Below are 18,006 nucleotides of genomic sequence, written 5' to 3' on the forward strand. Positions count from 1 at the left end.
GTTGATTCATGGAAATGTTCATGATTTCATGTGGGAGGCACAGTAAAACCTAGTTATTCAAGGCTGGGTGTGGTGGCTCACGCCTATGATCCTAGCATTTTGGGAGGCTGAGGTGGGCAGCCCACTTTAGGCCAGGAGTTCGAGAGCAGCCTGGCCAACACGGTGAAACCTCGTCTCTACTAAAAAAAAAAATACAAAAATTAGCCGGATGTGTTGGCACATTCATGTAATCCCAGCTACTCAGGAGGCTGAAACAGGAGAATCGCTTGAACCCGAGAGGTGGAGGTTGTGGTGAGCCGAGATTGCGCCACTGCATTCCAGCCTGGGTGACAGAGCAAGACTTCATCTAAAAAAAGTTATTCAGCATATTGAAAAATAACTGATTAGCACACAGTAGGGGTTTATAGAGATTTCTGGAACAGACTGAAGGGAGCTTGTAACTAAATATCATGGCTGTGTTGATCCATATCGAGGCCCCCTCCACCCCCCTGTGAATGGATTGGGATTCCTGGGGGAGGCAGCTGGGCCCCAACCTCCAGCCCTGACACCTGGCAGAGATCCTGGAAGGGCAGGAGGGCTGTTAACAAGTACTGAATGCATGTTTTTATTTTTATGGACATAGACAAGCTAGATTCTTTCCACCCAGTCTGCCCTGAATCTCCAGTGTGGTGAAAAGTTAAATTAGATGTATGTGTGTATTGCAGGGTAAGGCACGCTCTTTTCTGTGTTTTCTCATTGGTCGCTCTGGCTGACTTACAAACAAGCAATTCTGTTTTCCAGAGTTTGGTGGTTGAGTGAGGGATTGTGTAACCAGGAAGGAGTGAGAAAGGCAGAGAAAATAATCTTTGCTGGAGAAGCAGCTAAAAACACCTGCCTTCCTGTATCCCGTGGGAAGGTCTCTCTAGCTGGGAGCTGGGCCAGCCCTACTGTGTCATCTCTCACTCAGTTTTATGCCTGAACCTTTAGATCCCAAGCTTGCACATTGCCCTGAATTTGCTGAAAACACCGCTGCATGTGCGAGCTTTATCTTCGGCTGTGCGGAAGAAGGGCCCATACTGTTGCTTACAGTGGAGGCAAAGCAGGCGCCAGTCACAGCCCAGAATGGAGCGGGGCCCCCAGAGGGGAAGAAAAACTGCCCTGTTCCAGGAGTAGCTTGACCACCCTTTCCTTTCTTCCTAATTAAGTGCCTGCCTCCAGTTTTATTTATATTTTAAACTTAACACAAATTTATTTTTCATCATTCGAGAGGCTAGAAATCCAAGATCAAGGTGCCAGCATGGCCTGTTTTTGGTAAGGGCTCTCTTTCTGACTTTAATTCTTTTTTTTTTTTTTTTTTTTGAGACAGGGTTTCCCTCTGTCACCCAGGCTGGAGGGCAGTGGCGAGTTCTTGGCTCACTGCAACCTCTGCCTCCCGAGTAGCTGGGACTATAGGCACACGCCACCACGCCTGGCTAATTTTTGTATTTTTTGCTAGAGACAGGGTTGCACCACGTTGGCCAGTCTGGTCTCAAACTGCTGACCTCTAGTACTCTGCCCACCTCAGCCTCCCAAAGTGCCGTGATTATACAAGCGAGCCTCCATGCGGGGCCTCTTTCCGATTTTAAGCAGCCACTTTCTCACTTTGTAAGAAACTTGTAACAGTAGCAGAAATGTCACTGTAGCTGTGATCTGTCTGTTCACTGAATAGATTTCACCTAGGATAACATTCTAAGGCTTTTCTCTGGGTACACATTTAGTTGTTACACCACATTATTTAGGTATTTTATGAGCTCAAGAACAGTAGTTATAAGCGAGGTGAGTCTGCATTTCTGCACTCGAAGCTTTCAGATAGGTATGTATGTGCCACACTAATATAAACGGTTGCTGTACATGTTCAGAGAAACTTCTCTAGTAACGAACTGTAGAAATGACCCCTGGAAGTACAATCTTCCTGCTTGTAGGCTTTGTCTAGATGCTGCTCTTAAATACTCGTCTTACAGGTGAACAATCTGACTGTACATTAAGGCATGTAAGTGACATGTAAAGAGAGTTTTCGCTGTAGGCCGGGTGCGGTGGCTCGCACCTGTAGTCCCAGCACTTTGGGAGGGAGAGGAGGACGGATCATTTAAGTCCAGGAGTTTGAGACCAGCCTGGCTAACACGGCGAAACCCTGTCTCTACTAAAAATACAAAAATTAGCCGGGCATGGTGGCGTGCACATGAAATCCCAGCTACTCAGGTGGCTAAGGAGAATCGCTGGAGTCCAGGAGGCGGAGGTTGCAGTGAGTTGAGATCATGCCACTGCACTCCAGCTTGGGTGACAGAGTGAGACTGTGTCTCAAAGGAAAGAAAAGAGTTTTCACTCTGGGTAAACTTATTTGAGTTAGTACTTTTTTAGTTGCAGGTGCCAGAAAATTTAATCCAAAATAGCTTCGGGAGATAAACACACTGTAGTACGTTTCTCCAATAGAATTCTACCCCACAATAAAAAAGGAACAAACAAATTAGCCGGGCATGGTGGTGGGTGCCTGCAATTCTAGCTACTCGGGAGGCTGAGGCAGGAGAATCGCTTGAGCCTGGGAGGCGGAGTTTGCAGTGAGCCGAGATCACACCACTGCACTCCAGCCTGGGCAACAAGAGCGAAACTCTGTCTCAAAAAAAAAAAAAAAAAAAGGAACAAACTACTGGTAAATGAAACAGCATGGGTGAATCGCAAAACATGGTATTAAGCAAAATAAACCAGACACAGAGACTACATCCTATCTGATTACATTTACATAGTTCAAAAGCAGACAAAAATATGTGGTGATAGAAATCAGAGTATTGGTTGCCTGGGGATGATGGAAATGGAAATGTTCTGTGTTTTGTATTTTGATAGGAGTGATGGTTACACAGGTTTATACGTTTGTTCAAACTCATTGAACTATGTACTTAAAATATGTGTATTTTATTGTATGTAAATTGTACCTCAATGCAAAAAATGGCTTAAGCAAAGAAGGGAATGGATTGGTTGCTGTAAATGAAAAGTACAGAGGGATGTCTTCAGGCCTGGCTTGATCCAGGGCTCAGATGACATCGCCAAAGCTATTTCTCAGCTCAGCCCACCTGGGGTTGGTTCCATGTCTAGAGAGGCACTCTTCTGCTGGTGGTAAGGCGGCTGCACCTGCTCAGTGTCACAGCCTCCCAGGTTCAAGGCCAATGAGGACCTCTTCCTTATGGGTTTCGACTGACCCTTGTCTTCAGGCTTTGGTTTTCCAGCTGGCCAGGCAGAAGTCAGATGTTCTTCCCCTTGGAAAGGATGTTGGGGGAGCATGGATTTACACACACCCCTACCCCTGGCCAGGCCGTCATGAGCTGTGAGGTGGGAGAGTGGGCTGGCGTCACTGTTCCCCCAAAAGATGTGGGGTGATGGTGGGCAGCCATCACCCATGAAGGGGTGTCTGGGAGTTGCATGCATTCCTACGGCTCACACTGCCTCACTGTTCATCCTGGAGCAGCAGGAAGGACAGGGTCTTTTTTTTTTTTTTTTTTTTTTTTTTTTGAGACGGAGTCTCGCTCTCTCGCCCAGGCTGGAGTGCAGTGGCCGGATCTCAGCTCACTGCAAGCTCCGCCTCCTGGGTTCACGCCATTCTCCTGCCTCAGCCTCCCGAGTAGCTGGGACTACAGGCGCCCGCCACCTTGCCTGGCTAGTTTTTTGTACTTTTTAGTAGAGACGGGGTTTCACCGTGTTAGCCAGGATGGTCTCGATCTCCTGACCTCGTGATCCACCCGTCTCGTCCTCCCAAAGTGCTGGGATTACAGGCTTGAGCCACCGGGCCCGGCAGGACAGGGTCTTAAATCCCACCCTGACTTTTACTGCCTGCCTCTAGGATCTCAAGTTGCTCATATAACCTCCTTGCTGCAGAACCATGGGATCCGAGATGCTGTACCAGGGTCCACATAAGCGGTCCGCCCCAGGAGTTGCCTGTAAAGCTGGTGATGACATGGGGGTTCACGCAGTACTTGCTTTTCTTGGGTGTTGACTCTGCCCACTCTTCAAGTTTTGGGACTGATGGAAATGTCTGAACCTTAGTGTGGGAAGGGAATAGACTCTGGGAGGGGGAGAAAGTCTCACTTCACTGTAGAACTTGTCAACAGCAGCCCCTGAGGTCAGGAGAGCTCAGTTGGCCCCACAGGTGTGAGAGGAACCGCACCCCACCCCCCTCACCCCCACCCCCCCACCCCCGTCCCTGGTACAAACCTTCACTCCAGTTTCAAAGCAGCTCTGTGTTCTGTCAAGAACCAATCCCTGTCTCTGAGTTGCAGAGGCTGTTCTCGAAGCTGTTTGTTCAGAGCTAAGGTCTCGTTATTAGACAAGATAGGGAGTGGGGTGAGGAATGTATGGGTGGGGATGGTGGACCCGCCACCTTGTCCCCTACAGAGCAGCCCCTGGCAGGGGCTAGTAGATGGCTAATAGTTTCTGGTGATGCCAAGGACTCTTTCTGGCAGTCTTGTGCAGATCTACCTCTCGGGGAAGTTTCCGCACACAGTCCTGTGTGTGTTTCTTGTGTTCCCCAACAGGGCCCAACATTCCTACCTGTCAGGAATAAGTAATGTGGTTTCAGGTCCAATTACTCCGTCAAATCTAACCCTAAGTGTTCCTGTGCCTTATCTAGAAACTTGACCACATATCTGTGGGCTGGTTAGCGCGTAGTGATTCCAGGCCAGCAGAAGTTGGGGAAAGTATACGAACAGAAAAAACGTTCTTGTCCGTAGTCTGGAATGGCTGCTTATCTGAGCTCTGGGAATGTACATAAAGGAATTATTCAAGCTTCCCTGTAAGATGAAACACAGCAGTGGTGATCCAGGTAATTCAGAGTCAAACTGAATCATCATCATTTTTGGAAGTGGAAAGGAAAGAGACGAACAGTTATTTTAGTTCTTTAATATTAAATTATAATAGCATAACATTAAAGTTTTCTTTTCTTTTTTTTTTTTCTTTGAGGCGGAGTCTTGCTCTGTTGCCCAGGCTGGAGTGCAGTGCAGTGGCACGATCTTGGCTCACTGCAACCTCCGCCTCTCGGGTTTAAGCAATTCTGCCACCTCAGCCTCTCCAGTAGCTGGGATTACAGGTGCGTGCCACCATGCCTGGCTAAGTTTTTTGTATTTTTAGTAGAGACGGGGTTTCGCCATGTTGGCCAGGCTGTTCTCGAACTCCTGGCCTTAGGTAATCCGCCCACCTTGGCCTCCCAAAGTGTTGGGATTACAGGCGTGAGCTACCACACCCGGCCAAAGATATTTTAATCTTAAATCTGAAAAAAGACAAAATTGGAAACCATTTAATGCTTTAAACGATATTAATTTTAAAATCCATTCCAGGGCTGGGTGCCATGGCTCACGCCTGTAATCCCAGCACTTTGGGAAGCCGAGGCGGGTGGATCACCTGAGGTCAGGGGTTCAAGACCAGCCTGGGCAACATGGTGAAACCGCGTCCCTACTAAAAATAGAAAAACTAGCTGGGTGTGGTGGCAGGTGCCTGTAATTCCAGCTACTCAGCAGGATGAGGGAAGATAATCACTTGAACCCAGGAGGCAGAGGCTGTAGTGAGCTGAGATCGCACCACTGCTCTCCAGCCTGACAACAGAAGCCAACTCAGATTCTGAATATCTGTGCAATTTGAATTGGGGGAATGCGTCCTTGCGAGATAGGGAAAATTAGGTTGTGGGGCTATGTCGGGGACAGGTGGTGGTGACCTGCTGGGAAATGAGAATGAGAAGTCTTTTATTTTTATTATTATTTTAGCATTTTTATTATTCTTTGTAGAGACAGTCCCACTCTGTTATCCAGGCTGGAGTGCAGTGGCGCAATCATAGCGCACCACAGCCTGAAACTCCTGGCCTCGAGTGATCCTCTGGCCTCAGCCTCTCAAAGTGCTTGGGATTACAGGCGTGAGCTGCCATGACCATTCTGGCCAAGAATGAGAAATCTTTCTGGAAGGAGAATACTGGGATTCCTGAGGAGGTTTCCGCTATAGATAACTCACATCTCCCTCCCTGGGGTCCAGGCCATGGGTGTGGCTTGGGCAGAGGTCAGGGAGGCCAGGTGTGTGCAGGCCTGAGATGTGACTCATCAAGAGAGAAAGGGCAGTCTCTTCACCACATAATACTGCCTGCCACACCGCTCCTAGGGAGTAACCGCAGTGGGCAGGGCCTAGAGATAAGCGTCAAAGAGGAATGTGGTCCTAACTCAGGTCCTGGGGCTTCTACCTGTCTAGGGTGGGAAGAATACCATTAAGTTAAAATGCAGCTTTTATTCCAATCTTAAACTTTTAGCATGAAACGTTGTAATCCAAATACCCCAGGGCACAATGGTCAGAGAACACAGATAATTTGTTGAAAAAGAAATTAAAGTGTTAAGATTATATGGAAAAACCTTTACATTCACTGTTGTAATAAACATACACATTAGAAGAATGAGCTATCTATTTTTGCATGTCAACTTGGCAGAGATTAAAAATCATAACTTTCAACTAGACAGATAAAAAGACAACCCAGTTTAAAACTGGGCAAAGGCGGGCCGGGCATGGTGGCTCACGCCTGTAAGACCAGCACTTTGGGAGGCCAAGGTAAGCAGATCGCTTGAGATCAGGAATTCAAGACCAGCCTGGCAAAAAATGGTGAAACCCCGTCTCTACCAAAAAATACAACAATTAGCCGGACGTGGTGGCATGCACCTGGAGTCCCAGCTGCTCAGGAGGCTGAGGCAGGAGAATCACTTGAACCCAGGAGGTGAAGGCTGCAGTGAGCCGAGATCACACCACTGTAGCAGTCCAGTCTGAGTGACAGACTGAGACCCTGTTTCAAAACAAACAAACAAAAAATGTGCAAAGGATCTGAATTGATATTTCTTCGAAGAAGATATACAGTTGGCCAATAAGTTCATGAAAAGATATTCAACACCATTAACTGTCAGGGAGACACAATTCGAAACCACAGTGCGAGACAGCACACACATAGGATAGCTGTAATAAAAAAGACAGACCAGCACCTGTATTGGTAAGATGTAGATGGATTGGAACTCTCATGCTGTTAGTTGGATTGTAAAATTGTATAACCCCTTTGAAGAGTCTGATAGTTCCTCAAATCATTAACATAGAATAAATCATATGATCTAGACCGGGCACAGTGGCTCACGCCAGCACTTTGGGAAGCCAAGGCGGGCGGATCACTTGAGGTCAGGAGTTTGAGACCAGCCTGGCCAACATGGTGAAACCCCCCTCTCTACTAAAAATACAAAAATTAGCTGGTCATGGTGGTGCGCACCTGTAATCCCAGCTACATGGGAGGCTGAAGCAGGAGAATCGTTCGAACCCGGGAGACAGAGGTTGAAATGAGCCAAGATCGAGCCACTGCACTCAAGCCTGGACGACAGAGCAAGTCTCTGTCTCAAAAAAACAAAAACAAAAATAAAAACAAAACAAAAAAAATCCCATCTGATCTAGAACTTTTATTTCCACATTTAAGAGAAACAAAAGCGTGTCCATGGCCGGGCGCGGTGGCTCAAGCCTGTAATCCCAGCACTTTGGGAGGCCGAGACGGGCGGATCATGAGGTCAGGAGATCGAGACCATCCTGGCTAACACGGTGAAACCCCGTCTCTACTAAAAAAAATATAAAAAACTAGCCGGGCGAGGTGGTGGGCGCCTGTAGTCCCAGCTACTCAGGAGGCTGAGGCAGGAGAATGGCGTAAACCCGGGAGGCAGAGCTTGCAGTGAGCTGAGATCCGGCCACTGCACTCCAGCCCGGGCCAGAGAGCGAGACTCTGTCTCAAAAAAAAAAAAAAAAAAAAAACAAAAGTGTGTCCATATAAAACCTTGTACGCACATAAACAGCCTTATTCGTAATAGTCAAAAAGTGAAAACACTCTCCATGCCCATCGTATGATGAATGGATAAAGTACACAAGTGTGGTGTATCCATATAATGAAATCTTTTTTGGGGACAAAAAGAGACGAAGTTCTGATACATGCTATAACCTGGTTAAACCTTGAGAACATCATGGCAAGTGAAAGAAGCCAGATGCAAAGGCTACATATTATATGATTCCGTTTATATGAAATAATCTTGAATAAGCAAACCTGTAAAGATAGAAAGTAGATTTGGGGTTGCCTAGGGCTGGGGTTAAGGGGAAAAGGAAATGGGGAGTGATGCTAATGGCTACTTGCTTTCTTTTTAGGGTGATGAAAATGTTCTAAAATCAGATAGTGGTTGGTAGGTGTGGTGGCTCATGCCTGTAATCCCAGCACTTTGGGAGGCTGAGGTAGGCGGATCACTTGAGGTCAGGAGTTCAGGACCAGCCTGGCCAACATGGCGAAACCCCATCTCTACAAAAAATACAAAAATTAGCTGGGTATGGTGGTGGGCACCTGTAATCCCAGCTACTTGGGAGGCTGAGGCAGGAGAATCACTTGAACCTGGGAGGCAGAGGTTGCAGTGAGCTGAGATCGTGCCACTGCACTGCAGCCTGGGTGACAGAGCAAGACACCATCTCAAAAATATATTTATTTTTTTATAAATAAATATATTTTTAATATATTTAATATATTTATTTATTTAATAAATATATTAATATTTTAATATTTATATATTTATAATAAATAATATTATATTATATTAAATTTATAATAAATATATTAATATTTAATATATTTATTTATTTTATTTAAATACATAAATAAAAATCAGATAGTGTTGATGGTTCTGTAACTCCTGAATATACTAAAAACAATAAATTGTGTATTTTAAAAGGGGGAAATGTATGGTATGTGGATTATATCTCCATAAAGCTGTTATTAAACAAAAAAGTAGGTCAGGCGCAGCGGCTCACACCTGCCATCCCAGCCCTTTGGGAGGCTGAGGCAGGTGGATCACTTGGAGTCAGAAGTTCAAGACCAGGCTGGGCAACATGGCAAAACCCTGTGTCTACTAAAATAGAAAAATTGCCTGGACATGGTGACATGCACTTGTAGTCCCAGCTACTTGGGAAGCTGAGGCATGAAAATCACTTGAACCCAGGAGTTGGAGATTGCAGTGAGCCAAGATTGCACCACTGCACTGCATCCTAGGTGGCAGAGTGGGACTCCGTCTCAAAAAAAAAAAAAAAAAATTGTAGATACTCAGTAACAGTGAGGGGGAAAGCAGTCACGAGGGTGTGTGTGCCTTTCTGTCCTGAAGGATGATTGGGCTGGTCCATAGGTAGCCCTAAAGAGGTTTGATCTTATAACTCTGCCCCAGAGATATGTCTTTAATTAATTAATTAATTAATTTTTGAGACAGTGTCTCACTTTGGTTGCTGAGGCTGGAGTGCAGTGGTGCAATCTCGGCTCACCGCAGCCTTCACCACCCAGGTTCAAGCGATTCTCATGCCTCAGCCTCCTGAGTAGCTGGGATTACAGGCGCCCACCACCACACCTGGCTAATTTTTTGTATTTTTAGTAGAAACAGGGTTTCACCATGTTGGCCAGGCTGGTCTCGAACTCCTGACTTCAGGCGATCCACCCGCCTTGGCCTTCCAAAGTTCTGGGATTACAGGCGTGAACCACAGTGCCTAGCTGAGACCTTGTCTCTAAAATAAATAAATAAAATAGATGAGAAGGAAAGATCAATTCACAGTGGCTGTTTTGCAATTGTGTTATGAGCGACTTTTCTTTATACTTTTCAATATTTTCTACATAGATGCTTTGTTTTCAGAAAAGATTATTTTTGAAGTTAAACGTTTTCCATTATATTAAACCCTGTCATCATTTTTAGAGTGGCCGACCTCTGAAGGGGCATCTCTTATTTTTCCTCAGGGCTGTAATCCCCTTGCACAAACCGGCCGGAGTAAATTGCAGAACCAAAGAGCTGCTTTGAATCAGCAGATCCTGAAAGCCGTGCGGATGAGGACCGGAGCGGAAAACCTTCTGAAGTAGGTGTCTTCTGGCTTCCCTGCCTCTCCTGAGTCCTAGCCATCTGTTCCCTAAACTCCCAGGCCAGGCTCTTGGTTTCAGCTTTGGGTTTCCTCCTCATTTCTGGCATCTGGAACTGTCTCTTTCTTGCCTAGAACTTGATTATGTTCAAAACAGGTATTTTACCCTGCCTGTTTGTGTGTGTGGGAATTGGGTGGGTGGGAGATAGATGCAGATGGTGTGGCGTTTGGCTTCAATTCAGTCAACTATCTTGATGGGAAGCCCTATTTTTGTCTTGAGGTTTGTTTTCTGGCTTTCTCTGGGACTTGCCTATTTTCTCCACTGCCTGACACTATGCCTGGTGCAGAATCTGCTTGGTAAATGTTTATTGAATATATAAAGGAAAGAAAAGCAGAAAGGAGGGAGAGGGTACATTTCTATTGCCAGTGTCCACCTTATTAATGAGAGGGCTCAGTACACCCCCGTGCTCTAGGGCGCTCATTAGTATGCTGTGGTGGTAAAACAGTTACTTATCCAGCAGAGAACTCGGGGAAGCCTTATCTGTGTCTAGACCTCTATAAACCCTCTCCAGGCAACGAAATGCAGCAAAAGACAAAGTGCCAGCTGCCTTCTGTTTACAAAGAGTGCAGAGTTTCTTTTTCCTTCCGAGTTCTACCGGTGACTCGTTACCCCCGTGCTACCTTTTTTTTTGTTTGTTTGGAAACAGTCTTGCTCTGTCACCCAGGCTGGAGTGCAGTGGCACGATCTCGGCTCACTGCAACCTGTGCGTCCTGGGTTCAAGCGATTCTCCTGCCTCAGCCTCCCGAGTAACTGGGACCACAGGTGTGCACCACCATGACTGGCTAATTTTTTGTCTTTTTAGTAGAGACGATGTTTTGCTATGTTGGCCAGCCTGGTCTCAAACTCCTGGCCTCAAGTGATCCATCTGCTTCCACCTCCCAAAGTGCTGGAATTACAGTCATGAGCCACCGTGCCTGGCCCCATGCCACCATTTTTTTTTTTTTCTCTTCAGATGGAGTTTCGCTCTTATTGCCCAGGCTAGAGTGCATTGGTGCGATCTTGGCTCACACAGCTGCCTCTGCCTCCCGGGTTCAAGCAATTCTCCTGCCTCAGCCTCCTGAGTAGCTGGGATTACAGGCATGTGCCACTACGCCCAGCAAACTGTGTATTTTTAGTAGAGATGAGGTTTCTCCATGTTGGTCAGGTTGGTCTCGAACTCCTGACCTCAGGTGATCCACCTGCCTCGGCCTCCCAAAGTGTTGGGATTACATGCATGAGCCACCACGCCTGGGCTTCACGCCACCTTTTATAATGTGTAGTCGAGGTGGGCACCACACCTGCTGCCCAGGTAAGTGAAACAGATGCCTCCTGGGGCCTGAGGAAGAGACGTGGAGTGCCTTTGGGGACCTAGAACCTGAAAACCCAGCAGAGATGGGGTCCAGCCTGCCTGCTTGAAACTGCAAGTCCCTTGGAGCTTCCTGGGACTTTCAGGGATTCCAGGGGCGAGGGTGCCAAAATGTCTGCGAGGATATTGATCATGGGTATTCCCAGTGGGTTAGCTTCGTCGTTGGAGGCCTTGGGGGAACCTGGAGCCTTCCTGTAGAGGTTGTTTGGAAAAACAGAATGTTTGCAAAAGAGCCACAAGGCTCTGAGGCTCCCAGCCGCTGGTCACAGACTTGAGTGAACGGCGGGATCACCTCTTCCACGTGGGCTATTCCCCTGAGCACTCAGTCAAGCAGGAGAAGGGGCTCTGATCATGACCTTGGGGGCAGTTCATTTCTGAATGGGTCTGTGTTTACTCCTTAGGAAAGACCTCTGAGATGTTAAGAGGGGAAAAGAAGAGTTCAGGGCAGCACACCCTGAGTGTGTGTGTATGTTTAATGGATGTTGTACATATACAGGCATGGTGGCTCACGCCTGTAATCCCAGAACTTTAGGAAGCTGAGGCACGTGGATCCTTTGAGGCCAAGGATTGAGACCAGCCTGGCCAATGCGGCAAAACCCCATCTCTACTAAAAATACAAAAATTAGCTGGGTGTGGTGGCGTGTGCCTATAATCCTCGCTACTTGGGAGGCTGAGGCATGAGAATTGCTTGAACCTGCAAGGCGGAGATTGCAGTGAGTCAAGATTGTGCCAGTGTACTCCAGCCTGGGCGATAGGGAAAGACTCTGTCTCAAAAGAAATAAAAGGATGTTGTACATATGCTTTTGTATATGCACAAAAGGACCAAGGTAGAAGCTGTTAGCAGTCAGTTCTTTGGGGCAAGACTGGGGATAGGGGTAGAGGTGACTCAGTTTTCATTTCATTCCTGTCAGTGTTTGAATGTTCTTCTACCAAGTACATGAGTTATTTTTATTTATTATTGTGAAATACTTCAGAGGTCCAGAAGAGTTATATAAGCAACCCTCTTGAACCACCCACTCCATCAGGGAAAGCAATGCTGCTCCTGTGTTGGGCTTGGTTTAGTTTTGTTTTGAGACAGGGTCTCGCTTGTTGCCCAGGCTGGAGTGCAGTGGTGCAAACACAGCTCACTGTAGCCCCAACCTCCTGGGCTCAAGCAGTCTTCCTAACACAGCCTCCTGAGTAGCTGGGACCATAGGCATACACCACCATGCCCGACTACTTTTTATTTTTATTTTTGAGATGGAGTCTTGCTCTGTCACCCAGGCTAGAGTGCAGTGGTGGGATCTCGGCTCACTGCAACCTCTGCCTCCTGGGTTCAAGCGATTCTCCTGCCTCAGCCTCCTGAGTAGCTGGGATTACAGGTGCCCGCTACTGTGCCCGGCTCATTTTTGCATTTTTAGTAGAGACAGGGTTTCACCGTCTTGGCTGGGCTGGTCTCGAACTCCTGAACTTGTGATCCACCCGCCTCGGCCTCCCAAAGTGCTGGGATTACAGGCGTGAGCCACTGTGCCTGGCCAATGCCCGACTGATTTTTAAAAAATTATTTGTAGAGACAGGGACTTGCTATGTTGCCAAGATTGTTCTCGGACTACTGTCCTCAAGTGGTCCTCCTGCCTCGGTCTCCCAGAGTGTTGAGATTTCAAACATGAACCGCTGTTCCTGGCCTGTGTTGCTTTTGTTACTCACGGAATACCTGAGGTCCTGGGTGGGAAGTTTGTCTGGGAACCTCTTCTCCAGCTCCTTTTGCAACTGGGTGCAAAGGAGGTTGTTACTGGAGGAGTCTGGCAAAAAATACTGTAGCATTTTGGCTTTTAAAAAGTCAGGCCGTGTCCCCGTCCCAAGACAAGTCTGGACATGGGAATTGTCCGCTCCCGTAGCAGAGAGGAACTCATGTCATCTGTGTAACGTGGGAGAGGCCCCCTGATTTTGGGACTCCCTGCCATGTGCTGGGAAGGCTGTGGTGTGTTTTGTGGCCTAGGGTTCTGGTTGACCCTTGGACAGGCCTGCTGTATGACTGAGGGGCAGATGAGTAGCCTGGATGCTGTGTGGCTTTCCGAGGAGTGGACAATAATTCATTTATCTATTCATGGATTCACTGAGCACCTTCTTTTTTTTTTTTTTTAGACGGAGTTTCACTCTTGTTGCCCAGGCTGGAGGGCAGTGGTGCAATCTTGGCTCACTGCAATCTCTGCCTTCCAGGTTCAAGTGATTCTCCTGCCTCAGCCTCCCAAATAGCTGAGACTATAGGCACGTGCCAGCACACCTAGCTAATTGAATTTTTTAAATTTTTAGTAGAGACAGGGTTTCACCATGTTGCCCAGGCTGGTCTCAAACTCTTGGCCTCAAGTGATCCTCCTGCCTCGGCTTCTCAAAGTGCTGGGATTTCAGTAGTGAGCCCCTGTGCCTGGCTATTGAACCACCTGTTAAGTGGCAGGCACAGTTGAGGTGCATGAAGATCAGGCGAGGCCCTGCTTTTGTGATTTCTCTTGTTGGGGGATGGGAGGACACCTTTATAGGCAAGTAAACAAATCAGATCACCTAGGGAAGTGATGTTTTCTAGGGAATAATGAACTCTGAATGTCATAGAGGTTGGCCCAGGGTGACCAGCCTTAGAGACAAAGGGTGGTCGGAGAGGCCCCTGTGAGCAGGGAACTTGGGAGTTTCTCAGGCAGGAACTAGGGCAATTTTGTGTGCCTTATTCTGTTTTAACGACACTAGCAGTCACCCTTTCTGAGGCCCGAGCCTGGCTCAAGCTCATTGTTAAACTGGCAGTGGTTTGGTTGGCAGGGGTAGGGGTGGGGGTTGTTAATGATTCTCACAGTGGCCTAAAGGTTCAAAGTGCCTCTTGCTGGAGAATGTTGTCAGAGGAAACCCTGAAGGTATTTATTAATCTGACTCAATAAGCACCAACGGTTTCCCGAAAACAAATAGGGCATTTTGCCAAGCTCTGCTCTGGCCCCTCAGTGTCCCTGGGCAACCCATTACGTGGCTGTCCCCGCAGGCCATGGGTGGTTTCAGTTGTAAATTAGGCTCTGCTTTCCTTCTGTTTGTCTTCTGGTTCCCAGGTGTCCTACCGTAGCACCTAAAGGAAGGTAGAACTGTTGGAATAGGGGTGGGGGATGTTTGGAAATGTCCCCAGAAATGCAGGAATGGAAACGGGGGTGCTGAGCCCTTACCTGAGGGCTGTCGGAGGGTATTGTAGCTAGGCAGGCACTTGAAAAACCAGATGTTGTGATCCTTCAAAGTCTTCTCTTCTCTGATCCATTCGAGCCTGGAGTCCATGGGCTTCCTGGAGTTGTGTTAGGAAGCCATTAAATATTTCAGATGCACTTTTTTTCAGGTTTTTGTTTGTTTGTTTGTTTGTGTTTTTGAGACAGAGTCTCATTCTGTCTCCCAGGATGGAGTGCAGTGTCGAGATACCAGCTCACTGTGCAACCTCCACCTCCTGGGTTCAAGCGATTCTTGTGCCTCAGCCTCCTGAGTAGCTGGGATTATAGGCATGTGCCACCATGCCTGGCTAGATTTTGTGTTTTCAGTAAGACGGGGTTTCACGGTGTTGACCAGGCTGGTCTTGAACTCCTGACCTCAAGTGATCCACCTGCCTCGGCCTTCCAAAGTCCTGGAATTACAGGCGTGAGCCACCATGCCTGGCCGTACTTTTTCATTTAGGCCAACCAGAGACAATATTCTATCTTCTCCCAGCTTCCTTCCCTTGAGGAAAGCTAGGGTAGAAACTTGACGAAGTTTATGTGAAATTGAGGCAGTCTTTGTGAAATTTAAAGCAGGGCCAGGCGTGGTGGCTCACATCTGTAATCCCAGCATTTTGGGAGGCCGAGGCGGGTGGATCACAAGGTCAAGAGATCGAGACCATCCTGGCCAACATGGTGAAACCCCCGTCTCTACTAAAAATAAAAAAATTAACCGGGGGTGTGGTGGCACGTGCCCGTAATCGCAGCTACTTGGAAGGCTAGAGGCAGGAGAATCGTTTGAACCCAGGAGGCGGAGGTTGCAGTGAGCCAAGATCGCGCCACTGCACTCCAGCCTGGCAACAGAGCGAGTCTCCATCCAAAAAAAAGAAAGAAAGAAAAAACAGGTTGCCTAGTTTTAACTAGTTTTAGTTAACTAGTTCTTTGAACAAAGCAAGTCATTTAACCTGTCTGGGCTTCAGGTTCCCCTGCTGTGCTGAGAGTTTTTGGGCTAGATCAGAAGTGACCTGCTCCGAGGTTTACAGGGTTCAGGTGGGCTTGAAATGAGTGAATGGGACTGGATTCTGTGCTGTGAGACAATAGGGAATGGTGGGGACTGTGGTGAAGTGCACAGCATATGCCCTCTCTAGATGAGGCAACTGCAGTTTGCCTCATGGAGGATAGGGCCAGAGTTGCTGTATCTTCTAATTTTTTTTTTCCGGGAGTAGTTAGGAATATATATATATATATATTTTTTAATCTGATTGTTGAATTTTTTTTTTTCTTTTTGAGACAGAGTCTTGCTCTGTCACCCAGGCTGGAGTGCAGTGGCGCGATCTCGGCTCACTGCAATCTCCGCCTCCCGGGTTCATGTGATTCTCCTGCCTCAGCCTCCTGAGTAGCTGGGACTACAAGCACGGACCATCATGCTCGGCTAATTTTTGTATTTTTAGTAGAGATGAGGTTTTGCCATGTTGGCCAGGCTGACCTCAAACTCCTGACCTCAAGTGATCTGCCTGCCTCAGGCTCCCAAAGTGCTTGGATTACAGGCATGACCCACTGTGCCTGGTCGATGGTTGAATTTTTAAGTTTTGGGGACTCGTTTCAGAGAGGGAAGAGTAACACCTTGAGAGCCAGGTGAACAAATCCCTCAGGTCTTCAGTTTAGTTTGTGACCCCTGGACGAGGGTGATGAAATTCTGGGTCAGGAGTGACATGGAATGGCCTTGACTGTCATGAGAGTGACTTGAGGTTAATGACAGCTCATACTGTCAGTTGTGGGAAGACTGGTGTGTGTCTGTGGTGGGGTTTGCAGGCCCTCCATAGCCTTTAGGGCTGATACCAACTCCAAGGCTCACCTTCCTCCATCCAGAGGCTGGGAGCATATGTCCTGCCAGTCTGGCAGCCACCTCAGCAGGGGATCTCACTCCAGCCTCCCAAAGCCCTGGCAGAGCGGGATTTGGGATCAGATGGACTAAGGCTAAGCTGCTCTAATAAGGTTGCTGAAGCTGTGGCAAGTCACTGTGTCAGTGTGGTGCTTATTCCTGGAAGGACAGTTTCATGAAAAGACTTGGGAGAAAAAAAAATTACACTAAAACAAATGGGGACAGAATGCAAAGTACATATGTATTATTAAAAAAAAAAAAACATTTTAGGCACGGTGGCTCAAGTCTGTAATCACAGCACTTTGGGAGGCTGAAGCGGGCAAATCGTTTGAGATCAGGAGTTTGAGGCCAGCCTGGCCAACATGGTTAAACCTTGTCTCTACTAACAATACAAAAATCAGCCACGTGTGGTGGTACACATCTGTAATCCCAGCTACTCGGGAGGCTGAGGCTGGAGAATCCCCTGAGCCCAGAAGTTCCAGGCTGCAGTGAGCCGAGATTGCGCCGTTGCACTCCAGCCTGAGTGACAGAGTGAGACCTTGTCTCTTAACAAAAAGAAAAGAAAATGAGCTGGGCGTGGTGGCGTGCACCTGTAATCCCAGCTACTTGGGAGGCTGAGGCAGGAGAATCACTTGAACCAGGGGGATGGAGGTTGCAGTGAGCCGAGATCATGCCACTGCACTTCAGCCTGGGTGACAGAGGGAGACTCTGTCTCAATAAATAAATACATAAATAAATTTTTTATATTTATTCATTTTGAGGTGGGGTCTTGCTCTGTTGTCCAACCTGGAGTTCAGTGGTATGATCACAGCTCACCGCAGCCTCAACCTTCTGGGCTCAAGCTATCCTCCCGCTTCAGCCTCCACCGGTGTGTACCATCACACTAGGCTAATTTTTTTTTTTTTTTTTTCTGAGATGGAGTCTCATTTTGTTGCTTCCCGGGTTCAAGCGATTTTCCTGCCTCAGCCTCCCTAGTAGCTGGGATTACAGGCATGCACCACTGCCCGGCTAATTTTTGTATTTTCAATAGAGAGGGGGTTCACCATGTTGTCCAGGCTGTTCTCAAACTTCTGACCTCAAGTGATCCGCCCACCTCGGCCTCCCAAAGTGCTGGGATTACAGACATGAGCCACCACACCTGACTGGCATTCAGCCAATTTTAAAAATTTTTTGTGGAGACTGGGTCTCCCTATGATGCTCAGGCTGGTTTCAAACTCCAGGGCTCAAGCAATCCTCGTGCCTAGGCCTCCCAGAGTGCTGCGATTACAGGTGTGAGCCACCGTGCCTATTTATTTTTTGAGAGAAGGTCTTGCTCTGTTGCCCACACTGGAGTGTAGCAGTGCAATCCTAGCCCACTGCAGCCTCAGACTCCTGGGCTCAAGTGATCCTCCTGCCTTAGCCTCCTGAGCAGCTTGGACTATAGGCGTATACCACCATTCCCAACTAATTTTCATTTTCAGATTTTCTGTAGAGATGGAGGTCTCCCTATATTGCCCAGGTTGGTCTTGAACTCCTGGCCTCAAGTAGTCTTCCTGCCTCAGACTCCTAAGATTGTGCCACTGCACTCCAGCCTGGGTGACAGAGCAAGACTCTGTCTCAAAAAAAGTAA

At 47.6% G+C, this 18,006-nt stretch overlaps 1 protein-coding gene and 1 pseudogene across 1 annotated transcript in view; one reads left to right on the top strand and one right to left on the bottom strand.

The window, feature by feature from the left end:
* RHPN2 (rhophilin Rho GTPase binding protein 2) overlaps positions 1 to 18,006 on the top strand; it is a 90,483-nt gene that overhangs the window by 11,525 nt on the left and 60,952 nt on the right. Inside the window, exon 2 of the mRNA XM_023229110.1 lies at positions 9,806 to 9,921. Coding sequence (XP_023084878.1) covers positions 9,806 to 9,921 — 116 coding nt within the window. The remainder of the gene's footprint in view (positions 1 to 9,805; positions 9,922 to 18,006) is intronic.
* On the bottom strand, positions 1,824 to 1,929 carry LOC111553949 (annotated as a pseudogene).

The sequence above is a fragment of the Piliocolobus tephrosceles genome, chromosome 21 (assembly GCF_002776525.5).
Source record: "Piliocolobus tephrosceles isolate RC106 chromosome 21, ASM277652v3, whole genome shotgun sequence".
Taxonomy (NCBI): domain Eukaryota; kingdom Metazoa; phylum Chordata; class Mammalia; order Primates; family Cercopithecidae; genus Piliocolobus; species Piliocolobus tephrosceles.